Source organism: Protobothrops mucrosquamatus, unplaced genomic scaffold (assembly GCF_001527695.2).
Source record: "Protobothrops mucrosquamatus isolate PMUCROS unplaced genomic scaffold, P.Mucros_1.0 scaffold408, whole genome shotgun sequence".
Classification (NCBI taxonomy): Eukaryota; Metazoa; Chordata; class Lepidosauria; order Squamata; family Viperidae; genus Protobothrops; species Protobothrops mucrosquamatus.
In genome coordinates, this window is record NW_015386738.1 from 1,126,823 (window position 1) to 1,147,889 (window position 21,067).

Genomic DNA, 21,067 nt, shown 5'->3' on the forward strand with positions numbered 1-21,067 from the left:
TATATATACATATATTTCACCTATTTATGTAGAATTATATTTTGTGGAGTTAGGGATATTAATATAAGGTTACTTTTAGATGAATAGTATCCTGGGATTAGGTTTGGGAAGTCCGGGTGGGGGGTGGGGAGGGGGTTTTCCAATTGTGATGTACTTGTGTTTGCTTTTTTCTTATGTTGAAAATAATAAAAAAAAATTTTGAAAAAAAAAAATTGTTCAAAAGAAACAGATCTAAAAAAGAGGATATGGAGTTGCTTTATGTATATAAGAAATAACTACACTTCTATAGAAATGCAAAAAATCCCTAAGAAACAAAATTTTGAATGCATTTGAGTTAATATAAAATAAAAAAAGGAATAGATGAACTTTTTTGCTAATCACTTAGCTAAGGGGTGCAGGAAGCATGATACAGTATAATTGTATCAACTGGAAGAAAAACACTGCACCAGCTGAGAGACCAAGCAAGTTCCTGATGATCCTGGCAGAAAACTTTGTCATCCAAAAAGCAGAGGAGGGAACCAGAAGATCAGCTATACTGGATTTCTTGCTAACAGAAATGAAATTATAGAAGGGATTGAAGTTGCAGGGACTTTTAGGAGTGAGTGACCATGTCATATTGGAATTCAGTATTAATTCAGGCACAAGTAATTTACCAGAGTCAAATTAATATCTTAGACTTTATAACAGAACTGACTTCAACAAACTTAGAAAGAGCTTAGGAAGGATTCCATGAATGGAAATCTGAAAGGGCAAATAACTCAAAACGCTTGGGAAACTCTGAAATATGAGATTACAAAAGCCCAGACTAATACAATACCATTGAGAAAGAAAAATAAGAGACCACATATGAAACCAGCATGGTTGTATATAAAAAAAAATTCTCAGCTAACCTGAAACATAAAAGACAGGTATAAAAAATGGAAAGAAACAACACCAGCAAACAGCCCTAATCTGCCGGGACAAAGTCAGGAAAGCTAACACTCAGAATGAACTGAGACTTGCAACAAATGCCAAAAATAAAAATAAAGTTTCTTTCAGCATGTTAAAAATTCAAAAAAGTTAAGAAAATGATCATTCCACTAAAGGGAGAAATTGGCAAGGAAGTATTAGGTAGCAGGGAGAAAGCAGAACTTCTTAATTCACTCTTTATGCAAAAAGAAAAACAACCCAACCTATCAAAAGAAGTACTGCAGAAGGCAGACTAGGAGTACAAGTCAAAATAGGCAAAGAAATAACAAGACAACACCTTTCCACTCTAGATGACTTGAAATCATCAAGACCAGATGGATTGCATCTCAGGGTTCTGAAGGATCTCTGAACTAGGCAGATGGAATCTCTGAACCAAATCTTTCAAAACTTCTGGAGCACTAGGGAACTAAGGTTCCCATGTTCAAAAAAGGAAAAATGGATCTAGGAAACTACAGGCAAAACACCCTGATATCAATATCTGGGAAAATCTTGGAAAAGTTAAGCAAGGAATCTGCAACACCTTGAAACAAGCAAAGTTATTACTAAAAGCATTTGTAGCTTTGCAGATCATGGCAGAGAAACCTAATTGCATTCTTTTTTGACAAAGTGACTAAATTGATAGGTCAGGGAAATACTGTGGACGTAATTTATTTAGACTTTAATTAGACATTTAATAAAATAAACTATAGCTAGTCTACTTTTATCTTTACCAAGTCCACAAGTCATAAAAGGGCCACGTTTGAAGACCCCTAATCTACTGGATATGTTGGAAAAATTAACAAACTTTTTTATATTTACTTCCAGTCTCTTCCAAGAAGATTACATTTGTTTAACTGAGAGTGCGAATCATGTTTTGTTACATTTCATTAATATTACTATGCTAATAATTTGTTTATATAATTGTCTGAAGTTGTATAGTTCATGAACTTACTGTATGTGTTACCATTTTCATCACATATTCATTCTGCTACACCAGGAATGAATGCCCATAGGTTGCATATAGCCCAATAATGCTTTAGTTAACAGTTTAGATATCAAAGATACCCATCAATTGGCATAGCATTTGAATATATATCTGCAGTTTCCATATGTTTACCTAGGACAATAACCAAATATAGGTAGTCCTCGACTTACAACAGTTCATTTAGTGACTGTTCAATGTTACAAACACACTGAAAGAAGTGATTTATGACTGTTTTTCAGAGTTATAACCTTTGCAGCATCCCCATAGTCAAATGATCAAAATTTAGATGCCTGGCAACTGGTTCATATTTATGACCGTTGCTCTGTCTCAAAATCATGTGATCACCTTTTGTGACCTGACAATCTCAATGGGAAAGCCAGATTCACTTAACAACTGGGTTACTAACTTATCAATTGCAGTGATTCACTTAACAACTCTGGTAAGGAAGGTCATAAAAGGAGGCAAAGCTAACTTAACAAATGTCTCACTTAACAACAGAAATTTTGGACTCATTTGTGGTTGTAAATCAAGGACTACCTGTAACGCTTTGGGTATGCCTTAGATTGCTTCTAAAACTTAGTGGTGGCTTGTCACCAAAATCTGGCAGCAGAGCAGCTGATTGGCACTTTTTATGCCAAACATATTTTTTGTTCCCTGTATCACTCAACATAACTGTTAGTTAGCTTTTCATTTAATTCTGATTCTGTTCTTCCTGCACAATGACATTTGGAAACCATGACAGTCAGTAGCAGATACTTTGATATTTAGAGGCAAAGTGCTTTTCCCTTTGTTCTCAAAGTTAGTAGCTCTCTTAAAGGAAACCTGAAGCCATCAAACAGAATTAGATGTTCTTAATGGTCTTAAAAATCAGTACTGTTAATATTTGCAAGTAATTTATAAGTGCAGTAAATGACATGAATTGATTAAAAATTGATCAAAACTGAATAGGAAATTAAAATATAATTTAAATGAATATTGTGTTTCTGAAATTAATGCGAGGAATGTGCTAAGAAATCAATTGTCAAAGTAATGTATCAGTCTTATATTTTTCATAGGGATTAATATATAAATAAATAGTGTTTTGCAAATTAATAAATAAAGACTGATAAGAATTTTGAAAATTTGGATATGTTTTGCTCTGGCCCTACCTCTTTTTTGAGATTGGCCATAAGATCATGCATTGAATTTTGATTGAAATCTTCCAATTTATTCTTGATTTATGAAAATGTTGGCTTTTTCAAAAGAATAACGATAATCAGCATAGGTAAATTATTTAGGATATTATCGCTTTGATACCTAATATTAAACCAGCATTTTCTGATTTGGGTATAGAGTGAAATACTTATCCTGTGCAAGTCTAGCACCAAATCTAGCATGATGGGAACAGCAAAGAAGAATGTAATATTTCAGCATTTATCCAAGGCATCTTGAAATAATAATAATAATAATAATAATAATAATAATAATAATAATAATAATAATAAAGTTGGAAGGGACCTTGGAGGTCATCTAGTCCAACTCTCTGCTCAGGCAGGAAACCCTATACCATTTCGGACAAATGGCTGTCCAGTTTCTTCTTAAAAACTTCCAGTGTTGGCGCATTCACCCCTTCTGGAGGCAGGTTGTTCCACTGGTTAATTGTTCTAACCATCAGGAAGTTTCTCCTTAGTTCTAGGTTGCTTCTCTCTTTGGTTAGCTTCTACCTGTTGCTCCTTGTCCTGCCTTCAGGCGCTTTGGAAAATAGCTTGACTCCCTCTTCTTTGTGGCAGCCCCTGAGATATTGGAACAAATAATTTTAAAATGTTTGGATGATTGTTTGAATATGGCCATTTCATTCTGTATTCTTGCAATTGTGTGTGAAGTGACTGTGGTTGCTTTGATCTGTTATTGTTCTCTGATTAGTCAACAGTCATTTGTGTGTAGTTATTTTTCTAAGATTTGAAATTATGCTATTTTTTCTCTCTTTTTTGACAGCTCATTCTTCTACCAGAATAGATCCTCGTGCACTGAAAGTTGTAGGATCAACAAATTTACCAGGTATACAGTAAACAAATGTGAAATTTTGGAGAAGTTTTCAGCATTGGCTATATTCACATATTCATATTTTGTCTTTAAATGAAATACACAGTTCATGCCTCATGAATATTAATGCCATTCCTTTACTCTCTTTCATTACTTTCTATGAGAAGTGAAACAAATCAAGAAAACAAAGTTCCCATTAACCAGAATTAACAAAAACTATGGTTAAGGGTTAAACTAAAGATGTCACCATATAAAATCCTTACAGTTGGTTTCTTTTCCTGTTTTTTTGAAACCTATTTACCATAATTAATATAGTTAATAGTTCATTGATCACCATTTAGATGTACAGGTAGTCCTCAATTTACAACCACAATTAAGCCCAAGATTTCTGTTGCTAAGCAAGACTGTTGTGAATTTTGACCCATTTTATGACTTTTCTGATCACAGTTGTTAAGTGAATCACTTGTTATTAAATTAGGAATATGGTTATTAAGTGTCTCTGGCTTCCTATTGACTTTGCTTATCACAAGATTGCAAAAGGTGTGTAAGGACCCACCTCACTTTACGTCCTAAGAAGACAGAACTCTTGGAATATCTCTTCCAACAGGCATCTTTATTAAGAGAAAATGATTACAGGCATGCTAGACAGGATCTGGGGAATTCTTCCCATCCTTCAATGTTTTAAGTGTTCCCAAGCAGCTCCCACCCCATAGTTCTTCCGGGCGACGATCACTCATCCTCTCTTTTCCCAGATCCCAGTGTTACATTGTTTCCCCCCTTTTCTCTCACTGCCGACAAAAGGGAGACTTCAGAGAGAGAGAGTAGATGAAAGGTGATGGCCATATTGTTATGGTCAGTCCTCTTGATGAGAATCAACATCCAGTCACTTTGTAGTTTAATGAAGGAAGTGAGAGTTATAAAAACCCCTTGCTTATCCTCCTCCCCTTTCGTAGTATGACAGAATCCAGAGAGAGTAAGAAATGGGTTTTTTTCAGAGTAGGTAGCTAGAAATGAAATATAATTGGATTCTGACATCCTGCCCCTCCTTAAAAATAAGAGAGATCCACCTGTAAAGAAAATAAAACAAGTATAAAAGTTAGTCTGGCTTGTTAGGATACTCTGTATGAAACGTCTTTAATAGCTTCGGGGTTCTGACATGACGTTTATGGACCCACTCGTTTTATGAGGCGGGGAGGTGTTTCCATGCTACTAGGTATTGAGTTGCCCCATGATATCTCCTAGAGTCTAGGATTTCCTTTATCTTGAAGTGTTGTTTGCCTTCCACCATGATTGGAGGTGGTTGGGGGGGATTTTTGGCCGTAAGGGTGACTGATGTTTTCTTTTCAGCAAACTGCAGTGAAAAATTGGGTGTATTTGCCTAAGAATTTTGGGTAATTCTAATTCTACTGTTACTGGGTTTATGATTCTTTTAATTGGAAAAGGTCCTATATATTTTGGTCCATGTTTTTGACAGGGTTGTAGGGATTTTAGGTATTTTGTAGATAAGTACACCATTTCTCCTATAATGAATAGTGCAGGCTCAACCCTTTTTTTATCAGCTTGTGTTTTGTATGCATGCCTAGCTTCATCTAGTGCTTTTCTAACTATTGGCCAGGTGTTTTGTAATTGTTCCATCCATTCTTTCAGTGATGATATCGCCGGTTTGTTTGGGGTTAGTTCTGGCATGGGGTTGAAACTTTGACCCGTAGCTATTTGAAAAGGAGTGTAACCTGTGCTGGAGTGGACTGCATTATTGTAGGCCACTTCTGCGAAGGGGAATAGGTCCATCCAATCAGACTGTTGGAAATTAATAAAGCATCTTAAATATTGCTCAAGTACTGAGTTCGAATTTTCCGCTTGTCCATTCCCTTGAGGGTGATGGCTAGATGTCAGTCCCTGAATGGTCCCTAAAAGTTATAAAAATTCCTTCCAAAATGCAGACGTAAATTGCACTCCCCTATCAGATAAGATGCGTTGGGGTGCTCCATGCAATCTGTAAATATGCTGCACGAAAGGTTTTGCTAAGGCTTTTGCAGTGGGAATCTTTTGGCAAGGGATAAAGTGCACTTGTTTGGAAAACAAGTCCGTGACCGTCCAGACGACAGTATTCCTATTGCTTTCTGGTAATTCCACTATAAAATCCATGGCTATTTCCCTCCAGGGGACTGAGGGATTTGCCACTGTTTGTAACAGTCTGGGCGATTTCTCTTGCAACCTCTTGGCAGTTGCACACTTTGGGCAGCTGGCCACGTAGCTTTCTATGTCCTTTTTCATGGATGGCCACCAAAATTGCCGTTTAATTAAGTGTAATGTTTTTACAAATCCAAAATGCCCTGCTGATTTTGTGTCGTGGCAAAGCTGCATGAATGTGACTCTTTGGGTTGTTAATATATATAACTTTTCCCCCACCCAAGGCAGCCCGTCTTTCATTGTGCACACGTGTTTATTTTTCTGGAACCATTCATCTGTTTCCAAACTTTTCCGGAATTCAATTCCGGTTTGGCTACCCAGCTGTGGATTTAATTTAGCTTGGGCTCTGGTGGTTACTGATGCTGCCAGTTGTGATTCTACCATCATCAGTTTAGAGTCGGTGGCTCGCGTGCTGTTATATTGGGGCATGTGAGATAATGCATCTGCCAGGAAGTTCTTTCCCCCCCTGGCAAATGCTTGAGCGTAAAGTGGAATTGGTGAAAATGCTGGGACCAGCGGGCTTGCTTGGGGTTGAGCTTCCTGGCTGTTTTCAAGGGTTCCAAATTTTTGTGGTCTGTCCACACCTGGAAAGGGATTTTATAGCCTTCAAGGAACTGGCGCCACGTGAGTAATGACCAACGTATCCCGTATGCCTCTTTCTCCAGCAGGATGGGTGTAGAGTCCACAGATTGGGTTAATTCAGCCTTCCTGCTCAGACTAAGACAAAAAAAGCTTTGCCACGCCTCTCTCTGGGTGTGTCTTCCCAGTTTTTTGTCTTAGTCTAGAGCTAAGCAGACGTTTTCTTGCAAGGCTCCTTAGCTAGGCCAAATTAAATTTATTATTTTTCCTTCAATTGGATATAATTAAGATTGGAATTTCTCAAATTTTTTTCAACTAATTGGCTATCTCAAAAAACTTTTTTCCTATTCGGTGAGACAAGGACTCTGCCTTGTCTCCCTGCTGCCCCTCGGGGCTTGAAAGTGGGAGGCTGCAAGCTCCGTTCGAGGGAGAATCGAACGGCAAGCCTCCGCGATCCTGAAGCTCAGCTGGGCTGCGGAGATCGGATCAACAGGAGGACTCCGGAGCTCATTTCTTCGCGAGAGAGCGCGTTTTCCCCGGTCTCCGGATCGCTGAACCGGCTACGCCTTCAACAGCAGGCTTTTTGGAACGTTCCTTGCCTCCAGCCTCCCTTCAGATCGCAGCGGCTGCGATCCCAAATGCAAGTTCTGGGGAAAAGGGGGGGAGAATTCAGGCTTTTCTTTCCCTCTCTTATCCTTGCCCCAAAACTCTTATCAAGGGTCTTCAGCTTCCCTCGATCCTATTTTGGCGACGCTGAATCTCATGGCCACCATTTTGACCACATGGTCTTAGCGAGGGCGCTCTTTTGCTGGGCCACGTGGCTGACGCCATTTTGAAGGCCGAGTCTAACTGCTTACTCCCTTATCTACAGCAGGGGATTGTACATAAGGTCACGTGACAGAAGCCATTTTGCAGGCCTTATTCTAAATAATAATAATAATAATAATAATAAAATCCTTGTTTCTTTATCCTTATTAAAGCAAGGGGTTATTTACAAGGGCCTCCTGGCTACGCCATTTTGAAGGCCAAATTGGTTTTTTCTACTGTATCATTGTATTGCCTGAGTGCCTTGGTCTGTGAGCAGGCCTGTTCGGGGGGGGGGGGGAAGTATTTGTCTCACAGTCACCGCAGGTGCTGTGAACTTCTTTTCTACTTTCCTGATTGGGACTTGACTGCATTGAGCCGCTCAAGGTGTACATTCTGATTTCATATCTAAGAGAGAGGAGTGAAGATATTCCTGTTTGACCACCTGTTTCAATTAGTCAGTGACCTTTAGTCACAGGCCTGTACAGGCAGTATGAGAACGCTGTCTGGCTGCTCTTGCCATTGTTAGCTGTTCAGAGTGAGGATCGGTTTTCCATCTCTGACTGCGTGATCTGCGTGTTAATTTTCCCCCACCTCTGGGTACGACTGCCTAGGAGTACCCAGAGCACAATGGCAGACAGTTCCTCGCCCCAGGCAACTCAGACCAGTGTCCCCCTGCGCAATCAAAACGCAGATCAGAGGAAGTAGCAGTGGGGGGAAGAAAGAAAAAAGCTAAAACCAAAAATTTAATTACAAAGGAAGTGTCTAAAACAGCCGAGCGAGAGGCCTCGAGGAGGCACCTAGCACTGGAAAGAGAGTTCTCCAAGGCACAGAGGCTGTGGTCCACTGGGGCTGAATTGGTTTCCCCCGCCCCATTGGACGCCCCTTCGCTAGAGCCTCAATTTGCATCATCACAGGATGCTCCACGATCTTCGTCTCCTCAGGGGGAAACTGAGCAGGTTGGTCCTCATCATTCCTCCTCCTCTTCTTCGTCCCACCAAACACCAGTGAGCAGACGTGTCCCAACTGGGGTTGGGGCCAGCTCCAGATATCAAGAGGAAATGTGGTCCCAGAGTCAATTCCAAGCCTTTTTGCATCATGCATTCAAACAGTTTATGGCATCTGCCGGCCGGGACCAGGAACATTCACATTCCTCCCCTACCACACCCGCTCCACCGCCCCAGGAGGGGCAGGATATGGGGCCTTGCTCTGATGTCTCAGAGACTTCATCGTAAGTAGGGGAGGGGGGATCAACCGACCTAGAGGCAGCGGACAACATTTTGTCAGAGGATGAGGAACCAGCTCCTGAGCAGGTGACATCCTCGGGTCTATTCGACCCTTCCATATTTCGGTCCCTCCTCTTAAAGGCCATAACCATGGTTAAAGTCACCTCGGCTCACGAGGAGACACCATCTACCTCCTTGAACCAAGAGACCAACCCTCTGTTTGCAGAAAAGGTCAAGGAGGAACCTTAGATCCCATGTCCATCGGTTTTCAGGACCACGGTGGAAAAGCAGTGGTCGTCCCTACCTTCCACTCCTTCTCCAAGTAGTCTGGATAAAAAGCTCTATAATGTTTCCTCTTCCTTTGCATCTCTTTTAGAAGTCCCAACTGTGGATGCCCCTTTGGCTTCTTTGTTCTCCAACACCGCTGTTCCCGGGGACATGGCTGAGTTTTTAAAGGCAGAGGATAAAATGTTTGAGTTCTCGTGCCGCAGGGCTCACCAATCTTCGGCTTGGGCAATAAGGGCGGCCACCTCATCCTCCTTCGCTCGTTCAGCGATCATGTGGCTGCAGGATCTTCAGGCTCTCATTCCACCAGATCAGGTCAGAGCACACCAAACTCTAGGCAAGATTGTAGCAGCTTCAGAGTACATTGCAGATGCTTCTCTGCATTCGGCCAGATGCTCGGCCCGGTCAGTTGCTGCCACAGTGGCGTCACGCAGGCTTCTCTGGTTGAAACAGTGGCGCACGGACCTAAAGGCAAAGTGGCGCCTGTCAACTTCCAGGTACGGTGGAATGCACTTATTCGGCGCTGTGCTTGACCCTCATGTCATTGAGGGCAAGGACAAGCGCAAAATCTTGGCTCACCCATCCAAGAAGTTGGATAGGCGACCCCAACTAGGTTACCTTAGGTCATCTTTTCGCTCCAGTGACTCTTGGGAGTGGAGGCAGCCCTTTCAGGCAGGGCAGTCCTGGGATTGGCACAGAGGCTCACGGTCCTATCTTTCTAGGCAGGATCGCCAACAGGACCGCCAGGGTGGTGGAGCCAGGGGCCAGTCCCAGAACAAGCGTCCCTTCAGGGGCTCAGGCGGCCGGCCATTCAGGCGGTCCAAGTGACGCCAAGGGGGATTGCCCCATTGGGGGTCGTCTGGCTCTGTTTTACGATGTCTGGGAGGGCACAACCACGGACGCCTGGGTCAGGGAGACCATAAGACACGGTCTCTCACTAGAGTTTCAAACTTTACCCTCAGATCGTTTCATACAGTGCCCGGTTTCAAACAATTCCTCAAAGGCTCGTCTAGTGTCGACAGCAATCGCCCACTTATTAGACATCAGGGCCATAGAAAGGGTTCCTCCAGACCAGATAGGAACCGGGTTTTATTCCATCCTGTTTGTGGTCCCCAAGGCCTCGGGGATGGAGGGTGATACTGGATCTGAAGGGTCTAAATCACTTCCTAACTTACAGGAAGTTCAAAATGCAGACCCTGAAGTCCATCCTGGCAAGCATCAGGAAAGGGGACTTCCTCTCCTCCATCGACCTGACGGAGGCCTACCTTCACATTCCGATCCTCCAGGAACACCGCAGGTTTCTGCAGTTCGCCTACGCACACTGGCATTACCAGTAGCGGGCCCTCCCCTTCGGCCTCTTGTCGGCTCCCAGGGTCTTCACGAAGACTTTGGCCGTGCTGGCGGCTCATCTAAGGATGAGGCCCGTGCGCGTACAGTGTTACCTGGACGACATACTCGTGCAGTCCAGATCCTTTCACTCAGCCCAGTCAGACCTGGAAATCACAATCCGGACTCTTCAGGATCACGGTTTTTCCGTAAATTTCAAGAAGAGTCACACGACTCCCACAAGACGGCTTATCCATCTAGGAGCGCTGATAGACTCAAATCTCTGCAAAGTCTATCTCTCCTCAGAGCGCCAGGTCAGCATTCAGATGCTGGCCCGGCAGGTCCGCAGGGAAAAATGGGTGTGTCTGGTGCGACTTTCCCAACTCCTGGGGAAGATGGTCTCTTGCCTGGGCATCGTTCCGTGGGCCAGGCTCCACTCCAGGAGCCTCCAATGGTTCCTCCTCCCCTTTCAGAGACGCAACATCAGTGCCTCCAAAACGAAGATCAGGGTTCCACACCTCACACTGGCTTCACTTCTTTGGTGGACTTCATCCTCCCTGTCCAAGGGCACTCTTTTCAAGGAACCGATCAGGATCACTCTGACCACAGACGCCAGTCTGCTCGGTTGGGGGGCACATCTTCACAATCACTTGGCACAGGGTCGATGGTCCAGGTCAGACCTGGCCCACAACATCAATTGGCTGGAGCTCAGGGCCATTCACCTGGCCCTCCGGGAGTTCTCACCCCTCGTGACGGGGAAGCATGTGCTGATCCTGACGGACAACATTACGGCCAAGGCTCACATAAACAAGCAGGGAGGGACACACTCTTGGTCCCTCATGCAGGAAGCCATGGCATTGGGACTTTGGGCGGAGTCCACTCTGAAATCCATAAGAGCGGAACACATTTCGGGGGAGGACAATCGGCAGGCGGACTCCCTGAGCAGGGCCACCGTAGATCATTCAGAGTGGAAACTGGACCCACTCTTGTTCAGGGAGGCAGCCCACAGGTTCGGCCAACCAGTCCTAGATCTCTTTGCCTCCCCGGCCAATACACAGATCCCCAGGTTTTTTTCCAGATTCCAGTTGGAGCAAGCGGAAGGGATGGACGCCCTCCGGAGCGAATGGCCCAAGGGCGTGCTCTATGCCTTTCCTCCTCTCCCACTGCTCCAAGCGACTATTCGCAAGCTCTTACAAGAGCGAGCGGAGCTAATCTTAATAGCTCCATTTTGGCCACGTCGGCCGTGGTTTGCAGATCTGGTGGACCTGTCGCTCTCGCCACCATGGAGAATCTCTCTGGACCGAGTAGCTCTCAGTCAGGGGAACCTCCAACATCCGGATCTGCAGTGGCTCCAACTAGCCGCTTGGCACTTGAGCGGGAAGGTCTAATTAGGCTAGCATATTCCCCTGGGGTAATCTCAGTTATCCAGGCCTCGAGGCGCCCATCAACCAACAGGATCAACGATGCCACTTGGAGAAATTTCTGCTCCTGGTTTAGGCAACAGCATCGCTCACCGCTATCTGTCACTATCCCAGATATATTAGAGTATTTGCTTGAGGGGCTAAATAGGGGCCTGTCAGTTGGTGCCATACGCAGGCAGATAGCGGCGTTATCGACGGTTCTCACTTGCGAGAACCATGATTCCCTGTCTCACCACCCAGCGGTTGGTGCTTTCCTTAAGGGCGCTGTTAACACAGGCCCTCCTACGATCCATCGTTACCCGTCCTGGGATTTGCCCAAGGTACTACAAGCGTTAACTTCTCCATTTGAACCGCTCGGTTCGTGTTCCCTACACTTCCTCACCTTGAAGGTCGCCTTTTTAGTGGCCATTACGTCAGCCAGGAGGATTTCAGAGCTAGCCGCTCTATCTGTTAGGAAGGATCTCTGCATATTCCACGAGGACAGGGTGATCCTCAGGTTGGATCCTGCATTTATTCCTAAGATTAATACAGGGTTTCATCGATCTCAGGACCTGGTACTCCCCAACTTCTGTCCAAACCCTTCCCATCGTCTGGAGAGAGGGTGGCACACCTTGGACGTGTGCAGGGCTCTGCGTCACTATCTTAAGCGGACCTCGGCCTTCCGGAAATCGGAGGCCTTATTCATCTCTTTCCATCCTTCTACAATGGGGAGGAAGGTTTCTTCTTCCACCATCGGACGGTGGATTCGGGCCTGTATCACGAGGGCATATATTTTGCAGTCCCTTCCAGTCCCTTCTCAGATCACGGCCCACTCTACGCGCAGCGCTGCGGTCTCGTCAGCCTCGTCTACCCAGGCCTTGCTTGAAGAGATTTGCAGGGCGGTGACTTGGTCATCCCCCTCTTCCTTCATTAAACATTATAGGATTGATAGGTTTGCTGCTGCAGATGCGGCTTTTGGGAGATGGGTTCTGCAGCAGGTGGTTGCTTCTCAAGAGACACAAGCCTAGACTTCCCTCCCTTCAGGGACATGGGCGGCTTTGGTATGTCCCAATCTGTGGACTCTACACCCATCCTGCTGGAGAAAGGGGTGTTGTCTTACCTGAACGCCTTTTCTCAGCAGGATGGTGTAGAGTCCACATCCCCCCCATTTCTCTTTAGTCTAGGCATAAGTTTTGTTTTTTTTTAATTTTTTATTTGGAGCCTTGCGTCTGGATTCTTCGCCTCGACAAGTCCTAAAAACTGGGAAGACACACCCAGAGAGAGGCGTGGCAAAGCTTTTTTTGTCTTAGTCTGAGTAGGAAGGCTGAATTAACCCAATCTGTGGACTCTACACCATCCTGCTGAGAAAAGGCGTTCAGGTAAGACAACGCCCCTTTCTCCCACACAGGCCAGCACTGTTCCGTTTCGGTGAGTTTCTTGGATGTATATGCACAGGGTTGCAATACCCCTTCATCGTTTTCTTGTAATAGTACAGCTCCCACTGCCACATCACTTGCATCCGCCTGTATTACAAAGGGCTTATCCATGTCTGGGTGCCTCAGTACTGGTTCGGCAGAAAAGAGTCTCTTTAATCTCTCAAATGCCGCTTAGCATTCCATTGTCCATTTTAGTGGCTGGCTAGGTTTTACTGAGGATGCTCCCTTCATTTTTAGTAAGTTCATGAGGGGATGAATTGGCAATAAAAGTTTGCGAAACCCAGGAAACTTTGCAGTTGTTTTCTTGTGTGAGGTGGTGCCCATTCTAATACTGCTCTGACCTTTTCTGGGTCCATTTCAATGCCCTGTGGGGATATGCAATAACCTAGGTAGTCTATCCTTTCCTGGTGGAATTCGCATTTCGATAGTTTGGCATATAGGTGGGCGGCTTGCAGTTTCTTTAAAACCGCTCTGACTAGGTTGACATGTTCCTCTTTTGATTCAGTGAAGATAAGAATGTTGTCTAAGTAAACCAGGACCCCCTTAAATAGGTGCTCCCTTAGTACGTCATTGATTAATTGCATAAATACTGCGGGGGCCCCTTGTAATCCAAATGGCAAGACTTTGAATTGGTAGCTCCCCATTGGGCAGTTAAATGCGGTCTTCCATTCATCCCCTTCCTTAATTCTCACGCGATAGTACGCTTCCCTTAGATCTAGTTTAGTTAAAAAAAAAAAAACTTTTCGAGAGGTGTGATAACATGTCCTTCATGAGGGATAGGGGATATAGGTTGCTTTCACTGATTGTATTTAGGAGCCTATTCTGTCCCAGACAGAACAAACTGCTTTCAGCCCAATCCAGAACAGATAGATAACTCAGAAGAATAAACAGAAAATATTGCTTTATTCTGGGAATCCTAAACAATGACTTACAGTTATGTAGAGATACATCTTTCATCTATTGCTTCTATGCGTAGACCAGTGATTTTCCTCCCCGCCGTGCGCATTGGTACTGTGCACGTATTGCGAAATGCTTCAGTTCGCTCGGGAGGTCGAAGAGGTCGAAAAAGGCGGGCTTAGCTATAGTAACTTTGCTGTGTGGGTCTAGTATGGCGTACATCTTTACTGCCTTTTCAGGTTGCCCGTTGGGGTAGACTTTTGCAAGACAGACGGGTGAGCATGAAGGAGTGCATGGTGAATCGCCGCATATAGCTGTGTAGTACGTCCCATACTGTTTGGGCTGCTCTTCGGAGTCAGTTTGAGTCTCCGTCGTCGAAGTCGCTTGTTGTGTCTCCTCAGAGGGCTTCTTAGTTTCTAGATGTAAGGCTGCTGGATGCTTGTTACTGTCACACAGGTGGCATTTCACCCTGACTGTACAATCTTTGGCCATGTGCTCCATAGAGTCACAGCATTTGAAACATATCCTATTCTCTTTGAGTAGGGCCTTTCGGTCATCTAGGGATTTTTTCCTAAATTCTCTGCAATCGTTTAGAGAGTGTGAGGACTTGTGCATTGGACAAGTCAGGCCTCTTTTAGTTGGACAAGGGTTCGAATGAAAACTCCTCGGTGTTGGTTCGCCTAGAATCTTCTTTGGGCGAGGCGTGATCTCTGTTTTGTACACTGAAACAATGGTTCTGTCCTTCGTGGTTTGGACCAATCCCTTGACTACATCAGAGTTTTGACTGCTTCGCTTGATCGTTGGGAAGTGTGCTTCTCTGATGGAGAGGTATAGGGGATCATTGTAGAGGTCTGCCTGGTCACTGACAAATTCAGCGAGAACCGCAAAGGGGGGGATTTTGTTTTGGTTCCTTTTCCTGTAAGCCAGAGAAAACTTGATCCATTGTTCACATATCAACCATGGTAGTTTTTGGATGATAGGATTTTGTGTCCTGAACAGGTCAAGGCAAGCTAGTCCCGGCAAGGCAGGATCCTGTTGTGCTGTCTGTAGTTGAGTGAGGAGCGACGAGAATGTCTTCAGCTGCTGAAGTTCATTGATTCTCATGTTGGGGAAAGAGAGAACATGGTCCAGGAGCAAGGACTCTGTCACTGTAGTCCTTGTCAAGTGTGGCCCAAGACTTTTCAAGGCCGATGTCAGGGTTACCCAGATGGGATGCGAAGATGTTGTTCACTGTGATTACGGATTTTGGCCCTAGTCAGGCTGTCAGCTGGACAAGTTCCTCATCTGGCCCAGCCTTTTCTTTGAGGATGGCGTGCTTGAAGATGTGCTTCCATAATAAGTAGTCTCTTCCTGGTTTGTCGGAGAATATTCGTACGCCTCTGGCTGCCAAGTCCAACCTTCTTCCAATGAATATTGGTGGATGCATCGATCCTGTGTGTGCGCTGTAGTTTGGTGGAGGTGGTGCATCGCTTCCGGGAGCGGGGTTGTGCGCCATGGCTGGCTGGTAACTTCCTTCAGCGTATTGTCGGCTGAGGGTATTTTGCCATGTCACGTGCAAGGGGCCTTGTTAGCTTGGTCTGAATTCCTCTGCTCTGGCATTGAGCTGAGGGGACCCAAGTTCCTGTGCGCTTACTTGTTGGAGGGTCTCTCATCTTTCTGGTGGAACGTAGCTGGCTCCCTGGTAGGCTGGCACAGTTGGTGGTCGAAACTCTCCTCTGTGGGCAGATCTGGTGGTGGTTCCTTGGGACGCTGCCTCCTGTTGGCGCAGCAGGGACTCTAGTGTGGCTCGAGCTCTTTCAATCTCGTCCCCGAGCGGCGGCTGGTTCTTCTGTAGGGCCGTTGGCGCTGCAGGTGGACCCATCTGGTTGCCATCAGTGGTATGGTTCTGTGGGTTCTGTGGGGCAGCAACGGTGGAAAGATCTTGTGGTGCTGCCTGCTGTGTAGCCGTTGCCACTGCTGGTGGACCCATCCGGTTGCCATCAAGGGTATGGTTCAGTGGGGCAGCGACGGTGGGAAGATCTCATGACCTAGGTGTCGCGACATCAACTCTGTGGCTGACCGGCGCATCTGGTCGTTGAGATTCTTCTGTTCGATTACTCGGTCTTGGGGGGCTTGTGGCTGGCTGTGGCGCTCTCACCTGCTCATGCTGGAACGCGCTTTGGTTGTCCACGTAGGCTTGTACGCGGCTATGCCGATCTTCATTTTCCAGTTGTTCCCTATTGGGCAGGAAAATGGTGTTCTGGAGTGTTTTCTGAAGGCCTTCCGCTTTAGCCATTTTGTCTGCCATATCTCGTCTTTGAACAAGCTCAAGCTCTTCTTGAGCGTCTTTTCTTTTGGCCTTCATTTTAGCTGCTATAGCCTTTCGTTTGGCTTCCATTTGAGCTGCTTCAGTTTCTCGCTCGTTCTTCATTTTGAATGTTTCAGTTTCTCGCTTGTTCTTCATTTTGACTGCTTCAGCTTCTAGTTTGGCTTCTATTTGGGCTTCTTCGAGTTCTATAGCTGCCAGCTCCTTCTTTTTCTGCCACACCTCTTGTGCCACACGAAAGATTGCTTCAGCAGCTTTAGCATCTATGATTGCTTGCTCTGTTTGTGAAATTCGGGATGCTCGGCTGTGACGAGAAGATGCTTTCGAGAAGCGGGAGGCCCCTGTGACCTGCGATTGTTGTGACATGCTGGAATGTGCCTTGGATACAAGGCAAAAGGATGAGGCCTTTTCAGACACATGAGATGGGTTGTTGGGATGGTGCACGTGAATGGCGGGAAACTTCGGACTCAGCCCTTTCGACTGGTCTGTCTCTGGTGTGAGGCTCGGGCTCTGGGAGATGTTGTGAGCTCTCTAGAAGCTTCTTACGTTCTTTGTTTAGTAGCTTGAGGCTTTGCATCTTGCCATTGAAAGTTGGATCTCCTAATTGTGTCTGAATGTCTTCGAGTTGCCGTTCGGAGTCCATCCATTGCGCAAGAGCGTCTTCCTTATCTCCTTCCACTGTGTGCGCACGTTCAGGGCAGAGTTCCTCCTTTTGCTCTTGGTAGAGTTTGTGTAATCTCTCCCAGCATCTTTCATGGCACTTGTAGTTTGACTCCCATCTTTCCATCAGATATGAGTGCATGGCTTCTGTAGGCTTTCTTTGTTGTCTCAGATCATAGTGACCCTGAGACGTCCTTGGCTTCACTGAGGCTTGAGCTTCAGCCTCTGTGTACAGGTCAAGGTTGGCTGTTTGCAGCATTTCTACTTGACCGGCCAGTTGGGGTGTCTCATCTAGGCTGGTTGGTTGAACCTTTTCTGCTAGACCAGTGGGACACTCTGCCATGGCTAGGATAGGCTCAGTGTTCTTCCCAGCTATTTTGAAGCAAATTTGAAGAAGTTCTCTCTTTGACCACTAGGGGTTGCTACTTGCAGATCAGCTGCTGGGGTGCTATCTGTGGGTGGAGGCGCCACTGGGTGCGTTCTCCTGCGTTTGTGGGTATTTCAGCGCAATTCCCATTCACCACAATGGGTCACTTCCTGCGGGTCAGCTACCAGGGTGCTCTTCCTTCGAGGTTCACCCTTTGTCCACTAGAGGGCTTTCTCTGGGTGTGATTAAAGGCTTGCATGTAGTTCCTCCTTTAACCACTAGGGGGCATCTGAAGAAAGGCCAGCCAAAATTCTTCCTATTACCACATTACTGCTAGTGGCCACTGAGAAATGTAGAGCTACAAACTCCCACCTGGCCATTATGTTGCAGGCTGGAACCACTTGGTCATCAGCTCTGTGATAATAGGCAAGGATAATTGCTGCCTGTTCTTCTCCTTAATTTCTCTCAAACTAGAACTACTTGGTCGTCAGCTTGAGTGAGTGATTACTTTTGGTGAAGTTCACTCTGTGCCCTCTAGGGGGTGTAGGTAGCTTGGGATGAATTTAGATAACTTGCTCTTTAACTATCAGATTCACTCTGTGTAGTTAGTGATGTGTGCAGTAAAGTACCTTCTTTCCCTCTATGGGGTGCTCTTAGCTTGGCTTGGTATGAGCCTGCTATGTGCTGAATTAATTATCAAGTTGTTGTAATCCCACATATAAATTACAAGAAGATTGCTTAAGGAAGGTGTCATGTACAAATTGGCCACAGGGGGGGGATGCTACTGCATTGCTATTGGGACCTCTGCGTACCTTCTTCCCATTGGCATAGTTGAAATTCCAAAGGGAGGGGGGAGTTTAGCTTCTTTCACCAGTGCTATAGCTGAGTGAAGAGGTTAATTGCTTAATTGCTCTCCTTGGCAACCTGTTGCTAAGGCATGTGGACAAAGAAAGCAGCATTTGGTTGAGAGTTAATTGCCCTTTTATTGCCCTCGAAGGGTCTCTCCCTGCCTTCTTTCTTGGCTAGCAGACTCATGAAGAAGAAACAGATATGTTGTTGCTTTGTTACTCTTCAAGCATAAATACTCAACATATTTTTAAACACTTAAATTTCAAATCTTTGATTTGCATTAGGCAGGCTGAGAGAGAGAGAGACGCTTCCTCTTTGAAGGCAGTGAAGAGTTAAGTGCCTGCCTATTCCAAAGTAGAATATAACAAGGTGAGGAGTATCACCCTTTCCAAGCCTTTATCTGAACTTTAGAGGCAGTCTTTAAACAATTCTTTTGCAAACGGAAACAGACAATCTTCTGAAACAATTCTCTCATTGCCCCAAGCTATTGGAAGTTACCGGCAAAGAAAAGGGGAGGGGGGTGACAGCCCATGCTCCTTGATTTCAGAGATGCAGCCTTCACATGCAAGAAATTCTTTGCTTTAAAACGTTGGCTAACATGCAGAGTTTGACTAGCAATGATTCCTTGCCAGCAGATGCTTGTCAATACCCAGATAAACTTTATCATGCAGACCAGAGATGACTTGCAGAGTTAACAGCGAATTAACAAAACATTGCATCTGAATCACACCTTTGAAACGCTGCCAAACAGATACACTGGCTTTACTTTGCAGGCGTTTAGTGGGAGACTGGCCCCATCAAATTACTGTTGCAGGCGATTGAAGGAATTTAGCCACATCCAATTACTATTTGCCTTTATAAAGCTGATATGAACTCTGAGCATTCTTTCACTATGCAAGAGAATCTTTACTTTACTTCCTTAAGGGCTGATGTAGAGAAAGGCTAATAATTTTATTTTTCTTCCTTCAAACTGTTGCAGATCAGAGGAAAATTAATTCATTATCAATTTACTATTCTGAAACAAACTGCTTTCAGCCCAATCCAGGACAGATAGATAACTCAAAAGAATAAACAGAAAATATTGCTTTATTCTGGGAATCCTAAACAATGACTTACAGTTATGTAGAGATACATCCAGAAGTATATTTCTGCAATATTTCATTCCACAGGTAAATTGATAATGAATTTTCCCCTCTTCTTCTGCATAAGCATCACATGTTGGCATAGGACCTCCAAGCCATGTGGCTAGGAGACATGAGGCTGGATGAACAAAGGCATTCCAAAGGCATTCCATACTGGTCACGTAGCCAGTATGTCCTGAGAAGAACTCAGAAACTCCTCCCACTGACCCATTAACATGAGATGACTGACTAGCTAAACTGCATTTCCCATAATCCATCTCTTAAGGAAACAGCACTTAACCCAATATATGCCAGATATTCTAACATACTGATACATGCTCTCTAGTTAGGGTTACATAGAGCTATACGGTCCAGAACAGAGCCTATAATCCACGCATAAGCGTAAAGAGCCGTCCTTCTCTCTAAAAAGGACCAGAGCAGCCACTTTAGGTTTGGCAGGTTCAATAAGCCCCCTTTCTAGGTTTTTCTTTATGGATCTTTCCATTTCCTCCTTCTCCTTTGGGCTCATGGAGTATAATCTGGGCTTTGGGAGTTTTGGTCCGGGCTTGAATTCTATGGCACAGTCCGTGGGTCGGTGGGGGGGAAGCTCATCCGCCCTCTCCTTGCTGAAAACTTCAGCAAGATCTCTGTATTCCTCTGGTATTTCTGGTAGCCCCTTTTCCTCTCACATGGATGCTTTTTCCGTTATTAATTTTGGTAGATCCCCTTGGGGTTTTAAGTCCATAGGATCCCCTTTCGGGAAATTGATTTCTGCCATCCTCCAATTCACCCAGAGGTTCTATTTCTTTAACCATTCCATCCCTAGGATTATCGGGCATTCTGGTGAAATGTCTGGTTTTCAGTCGGGGCAGCGGCTCCCTTTCCGGGGGGCTTTCTCCCTTCCCTGGTCTGTCGTCTGACATGTTATTTTTTGCAAAGTCTCCCGGCAAGGCTCTCCCTTCCAGGTGGACTATTTTTGCAGATCCTGTCTAATGTAAGGACCCACCTCACTTTACATCTTAAGAAGACAGAACTCTTGGAATATCTTTTTCCACAGGCATCTTTATTAAGAGAAAATGATTGGAGGCATGCTAGACAGGATCTGGGGAATTCTTTCCCATCCTTCAATGTTTTAAGTGTTCCCAAGCAGCTCCCACCCCACAGTTCTTTCGGGCAACGATCACTCATCCTCTCTTTTCCCAGATCCCAGGCGTTACATTGTTCCCCCCCTTTTCCCTCACTGCAGGCAAAAGCGAGACTTCAGAGAGAGAGTAGATGAAAGGCGATGGCCATATTGTTATGGTCAGTCCTCTTGATGAGAATCAACATCCAGTCACTTTGTAGTTTAATGAAGGAAGTGAGAGTCATAAAACCCCCTTGCTTATCCTCCTCCCCTTTCATAGTATGACAGAATCCAGAGATAGTAAGAAATAGTTTTTTTTCAGAGTAGGTAGCTAGAAATGAAATATAATTGGATTCTGACAAGGTGATCACAAGATCCTAGGACATTGCAACTGTCATAAATATGAACCAGTTGCCAAGCATCTGCATTTTGATCAGGTGACCATGCGGATGCTTCAATAATTGTAACTGTGAAAAATGGTCATAAGTCACTTTTTCCAGTGCTGTTTTAACTTTGAGTGGGCACTAAATGAATGGTTGTAGGT

The 21,067-nt window shown here is 45.0% G+C and overlaps 1 protein-coding gene across 1 annotated transcript in view; it reads left to right on the forward strand.

Moving 5' to 3' along the window:
- Positions 1-21,067, forward strand: part of ZPBP (zona pellucida binding protein) — an 87,142-nt gene that overhangs the window by 9,199 nt on the left and 56,876 nt on the right. The window contains exon 2 of the mRNA XM_015816172.1: positions 3,908-3,970. Coding sequence (XP_015671658.1) covers positions 3,908-3,970 — 63 coding nt within the window. The remainder of the gene's footprint in view (positions 1-3,907; positions 3,971-21,067) is intronic.